Source organism: Bombina bombina, chromosome 6 (genome assembly GCF_027579735.1).
Source record: "Bombina bombina isolate aBomBom1 chromosome 6, aBomBom1.pri, whole genome shotgun sequence".
NCBI lineage: Eukaryota > Metazoa > Chordata > Amphibia > Anura > Bombinatoridae > Bombina > Bombina bombina.
Window position 1 is genome coordinate 993,885,714 of NC_069504.1, and position 6,000 is coordinate 993,891,713.

General features: G+C 43.6%; 1 protein-coding gene across 1 annotated transcript in view; it reads left to right on the plus strand.

Annotated features, from left to right (window-relative positions):
• The window catches only part of G3BP1 (G3BP stress granule assembly factor 1), a 148,644-nt gene extending 142,928 nt beyond the window's left edge, over positions 1 to 5,716 (plus strand). Inside the window, exon 5 of the mRNA XM_053719654.1 lies at positions 5,603 to 5,716. Coding sequence (XP_053575629.1) covers positions 5,603 to 5,716 — 114 coding nt within the window. The remainder of the gene's footprint in view (positions 1 to 5,602) is intronic.
• Positions 5,717 to 6,000: the final 284 nt, after the last annotated feature.

Below are 6,000 nucleotides of genomic sequence, written 5' to 3' on the forward strand. Positions count from 1 at the left end.
ACCTGCTGCAACCTCTGCTGCCGCAAAGCAAGGTAACGCTTCACAGCCCAAAGCAACCTGGAAACCCTTGCAGGGCTGGAATAAGGGTAAATGGGCCAAGTAGCCTGCTCCTGCTACCAAGACAGCATGAAGGGGTAGCCCCCGATCCGGGATCGGATCTAGTAGGGGGACGACTCTCTCTCTTTGCTCAGGCTTGGGCAAGAGATGTTCCAGATCCCTGGGCATTAGAAATTGTTGCTCAGGGGTATCTTCTAGAATTCAAGGATTCTCCCCCAAGGGGAAGGTTCCACATTTCTCGTTTGTCTTCAGATCAAACAAAAAAAACCAGGCGTTCTTACGCTGTGTAGAAGATCTTCTAAAAATGGGAGTGATACACCCAGTTCCAATTGTAGAACAAGGACTGGGCTTTTACTCAAACCTGTTCGTAGTTCCCAAAAAGGAAGGAACTTTCAGGCTAATCCTGGATCTAAAAATTCTAAACAAATTCCTCCGAGTTCCGTCTTTCAAAATGGAAACCATTCGGACAATCTTGCCGATGATCCAGGAAGGTCAATATATGACTACCGTGGATCTAAAGGATGCGTACCTACATATTCCTATCCACAAAGATCACCATCAGTTCCTAAGGTTCGCCTTTCTGGACAAACATTACCAGTTTGTGGCCCTTCCTTTCGGGTTGGCCACCGCTCCCAGAATTTTCACAAAGGTACTAGGGTCCCTTCTAGCGGTACTAAGACCGCGGGGCATTGCAGTAGCAACTTACCTAGACAACATCTTAATACAGGCGTCGTCTTTTCACAGAGCCAAGGCTCATACGGACATTGTTCTGGCCTTTCTAAGGTCTCACGGTTGGAAGGTGAACGTAGAAAAAAGTTCTCTGTCCCCGCTCACAAGGGTTCCCTTCCTGGGAACACTAATAGACTCGGTAGAAATGAAATCTTTCTGACAGAGGTCAGGAAGTCAAAACTGTTGAATACTTGCCGAGTTCTCTTCATTCTATTCCTAGGCCTTCCGTCGCTCAGTGCATGGAGGGAATAGGTTTGATGGTCGCGGCAATGATCGTGTGCCCTTTTGCCCGAATTCATCTAAGACCACTGCAACTGTGCATGCTCAAACAGTGGAATGGGGATTATGCAGATTTATCTCCTCAAATACAAATGGACCAGGACACCAGAGGCTCTCTTCTCTGGTGGTTGTCTCAGGATCACCTGTCTCAGGGAATGAGTTTCCGCAGACCGGAGTGGATCATTGTCACGACCGACGCCAGTCCGTTAGGCTGGGGTGCGGTCTGGAACTCCCTGAAAGCTCAGGGTCTATGGTCTCAGGAAGAATCCCTTCTCCCGATAAACATTTTGGAAATTAGAGCGATATTCAATGCGCTCCAGGCATGGCCTCAACTAGCGGAGGCAAAGTTCATCAGATTTCAGTCGGACAACATCACAACTGTAGCGTACATCAATCATCAGGGAGGAACAAAGAGTTCCCTAGCGATGGAGGTATCCAAGATCATCAAATGGGCGGAGAATCACTCCTGCCATCTATCTGCTATTCACATCCCAGGGGTAGACAACTGGGAGGCGGATTTTCTGAGTCGTCAGACTTTCCATCCGGGGGAGTAGGAACTCCACCCGGAGGTTTTTGCTCAGCTGACCCAGCTATGGGTCATTGCAGAGTTGGATCTGATGGCGTCCCGTCAGAACACCAAACTTCCCCTTTACGGATCAAGGTCCAGGGATCCCAAGGCGGCTTTGATAGATGCCTTAGTAGCGCCTTGGTCATTAAGTCTAGCTTATGTCTTTCCACCGTTTCGTCCTCTCCCTCGGCTAGTAGCCAGAATCAAACAGGAGAAGGCTTCGGTATTTCTGATAGCGCCTGCGTAGCCACGCAGGACTTGGTATGCAGACCTAGTGGACATGTCATCGGTCCCACCATGGAAACTGCCATCGAGGCAGGATCTTCTAATTCAAGGTCCTTTCAAGCATCCAAATCTAGTTTCTCTGCAACTGACTGCTTGGAGATTGAACGCTTAATTCTAGCTAAGCGTGGGTTCTCGGAATCAGTTATAGATACTCTGATACAGGCCAGAAAGGCTGTCACCAGGAAAATTTACCATAAGATATGGCGGAAATATCTTAGTTGGTGTGAATCCAAGGGTTACTCGTGGAGTAAGGTCAGGATTCCAAGGATATTGTCTTTTCTCCGAGAAAGGTTTGTCAGCTAGTTCCTTAAAGGGACAGATATCTGCTCTGTCTATCCTGTTGCATAAGCGTCTGGCAGCTGTACCAGACGTTCAGGTGTTTGCACAGGCCCTAGTTAGAATTAAGCCTCTTTACAAACCTGTGGCTCCTCCATGGAGTCTAAATTTAGTTATTTCAGTTCTTCAAGGGGTTCGGTTTTGAACCTTTGCATTCCATAGATATCTTGTTTTGTTTTTAGTAGCTATTTCTTCTGCTCGAAGAGTTTCTGAATTGTCTGCTTTGCAGTGTAATTCACCTATCTGGTGTTCCATGCAGATAAGGTTGTTTTGCGTACCAAACCTGGTTTTCTTCCAAAAGTGGTTTCTAATAAGAATATTAACCAGGAAATCATTGTTCCTTCTCTTTGTCCTAATCCAGTTTCTAAGAAGGAACAACTATTACACAATCTTGATGTGGTTCGTGCTTTAAAATTCTACTTAAAAGCAACTAAAGATTTCAGACAAACATCATCCTTGTTTGTTGTCTATTCTGGTAAGAGGAGAGGTCAGAAAGCGACTGCTACCTCTCTTTCCTTCTGGCTGAAAAGCATCATCCGATTGGCTTACGAGACTGCTGGACAGCAGCCTCCTGAACGTATTACAGCTCATTCCACTAGAGCTGTGGCTTCCACATGGGCTTTCAAGAATGAGGCTTCTGTGGAACAGATTTGTAGGGCAGCGACTTGGTCTTCACTGCATACATTTGCCAAATTTTACAAATTCGATACTTTTGCTTCTTCGGAGGCTATTTTTGGGGGAGAGGTTTTATAAGCAGTGGTGCCTTCCGTTTAGGTTACCTGACTTGTTCCCTCCCTTCATCCGTGTCCTAAAGCTTTGGTATTGGTATCCCACAAGTAAGGATGAATCCGTGGACTGGATACACCAAGTAAGAGAAAACAGAATTTATGCTTACCTGATAAATTACTTTCTCTTACGGTGTATCCAGTCCACGGCCCGCCCTGACAATTAAGTCAGGTTCAAATTTAATTTTTTAAAGAAACTACAGTCACCACTGCACCCTATGGTTCTCCTTTTTCTTCTAACCGTCGGTCGAATGACTGGGGGGGCGGAGCCTGAGGGGAGCTATATGGACAGCTTTGCTGTGTGCTCTTTGCCACTTCCTGTAGGGATTGAGAATATCCCACAAGTAAGGATGAATCCGTGGACTGGATACACCGTAAGAGAAAGTAATTTATCAGGTAAGCATAAATTCTGTTTTTCCCTTTTTTAGAGAGCTGTTACTGAGAGACAAAGGGGAGATTATAGTAAAGGGCAGTGACACAGTATCTCAGTAAGGAGTTACTCACAAGCCTGCCACAGGTGTCACGAGGACCTGTCTATTAGTTGTCTTCTGTTGGTACGTCGTCATACTCCACACTTAAAGGGACAGTCTACTGCAGAATTTGTATTGTTTAAAAAGATAGTTAATCCCTTTATTACCCATTCCCCAGTTTTGCATAACCAACAATGTTATATAAATACACTTTTTAACTCTGTGATTACCTTGTATCTAAGCCTCTGCAGACTGACCCCTTACCTCAAATCTTTTGACAGTTGCATTTAGCCAATCAGTGCAAACTCTTAACTTCACGAGGGTGAGCACATTATCTATACGACACACATGAACTAGCGCTTTCTAGCTATGATAAACTGTAAAAATGCACTGAGATAACAGGTGGCCTTCACATGCTTAGCAATGAGCATATGAGCCTACCTAGATTTAGCTTTCAACAAAGAATACCAAGAGAAAAAAGCAAGCTTGATGATAAAAGTAAATTGGCAAGTTGTTTAAATCCTCTGCGGTGACGTACACAGCACTAAATGAGCGCTACTGGAAGCAGTATATCTCTGCAGCTTACTAAGCATGGTAGAGTGGGTGCACCTCAAGGTAAGTGTGCAAAAACATGCACCCGTATAGCCCACAGGCTATTAACATGTACATTATAGCCAGGGAACATTATTTATTTCTAATGACACAGTGAGTCCACGGATCATCATCAATTACTGTTGGGAATATCACTCCTGGCTAGCAGGAGGAGGCAAAGAGCACCACAGCAAAGCTGTTAAATATCACTTCCCTACCCACAACCCCCAGTCATTCTCTTTGCCTCTAGTGCGTGCAAGGAGGAGGTGAAGTAATTAGGTGTCCTGATTATGATTCTTCTATCAAGATTTTTTTATTTTGAACTCAGGGCAGGCTTGCTCTGACCTTCCATCACTAGCTGAGCTTAGCTGTACTCTACGTTACTCTCTTCAGCAGGGCTGTGGTTGCTTTAAAGCAGTTAGGAACTTGTAAAGTGGGCTCTACTGCGTTTTCCTAACAGATTGCTGCTCTGGTATAGAAAGCCTGAGTAGGTTTACTCTGTCTTTCTTTTTACACAGGTCTCTGTGAGGAGCGTCATCCTCTCATACTTTGTGAGTCGTTTGACTGCCAGACGGCTAGAATGCAGGTAAGTGCCTTTGTTCTTCTGGGGCTAGAAGGCTGGCACTAAAGGGGTTATGGACCCTCTGCTGTTTTTGGGACAAATCCTGAGGGAGACTTAGGCAGTTTGCAGACACGTTAGTCATGAGACTTGGAGACTAGGGTTTAAGCTCCTTCATAGTAAGGAAGGGGTTAACCACCTTGAGGCTTACATTTATTGAGTACTATTTGGGTTTTAACCTGTACTTGGGCAGCTTCCTCTGGTAGGATTATCTGACCCACCTAGGTTGAAAGTTTGAAACTTGGCTGATAACTGAGAAGAGAGCGCATAGGGTGACATTTCTAAGGGAACTGCATAGTTCATATTGCCTTATGAGAAGCAAGAAATAAATACATTTATCAGGTAAGCATAAATTTCGTTTTTATACAGACTCGTATCAGTTTAGGTCTAGACTTTGATTTTGTCTATTAGTTATGAGACAGTTATTTGAACTGTTTGTTTTTTGTTTTTTTTACTTTCTATAAACATTCTGGGGGTATGTTCATTGTCTACTAGGGCTCTCGGATGCTCCTTTTATGAGTAATTTTACTAGTTTTATTTCTTTTTGCATTACTATTGAGCATGCTCCCTTTGCGCGTGCTGGCTTTTTTTTTTTTTTTTTTTACATTGTTTTTTTTTTTTTTTTATATTCCCCACCCACACTTCATAGTCCTGTGACCGACACAGCTTATACATTTCACATTGTACTCGGTGCAGCATTTTTTATTTGGCAGCGTGACGGTTATGGATTTTTATTTTTTCTGTGGTACAGACGTTCAATTCGAGCATTCATCCTAATGTTGCTGTGTGTTGGGGGTAAGTTTGCAACTCTTCAGTGTGCTGGGATTTTTATATACATTTTATATTTTGTGCAAAATATTATTTTTTTCTCTTCACTAAGCAGGTTCTACTCAGGGCCGATGATACAAACTTTACTAGATCAGACGCATTTTTTCTTGCTGATCCTTGCAGAGGCTACCCTGTGGAATTATCGTATAAAAAGGGGCAGTCTCCGTGAGTGGCAATGTCTTCTACTCAAAGTAATGGAGCTCGCTGGAAAGGGATACTTTGCTCCGTTGAGCAAAGTTTGTAAGGAGCACACTGTAAAAATTAAATCCTGCTGCCAATATAAATCCCATTACGCTGCTTTATGCATATCCTCTATATTTTCGTATGCATGCGTGAGAAAAAGATGTGAGATCTGTATTTCAAAAATATTTATGGGATTAGAGACAATTTCATATATTCCCATGTTTTTAGCTCATTTTACAACCCCCTCCCCCAACAATTATGCTTTGCATT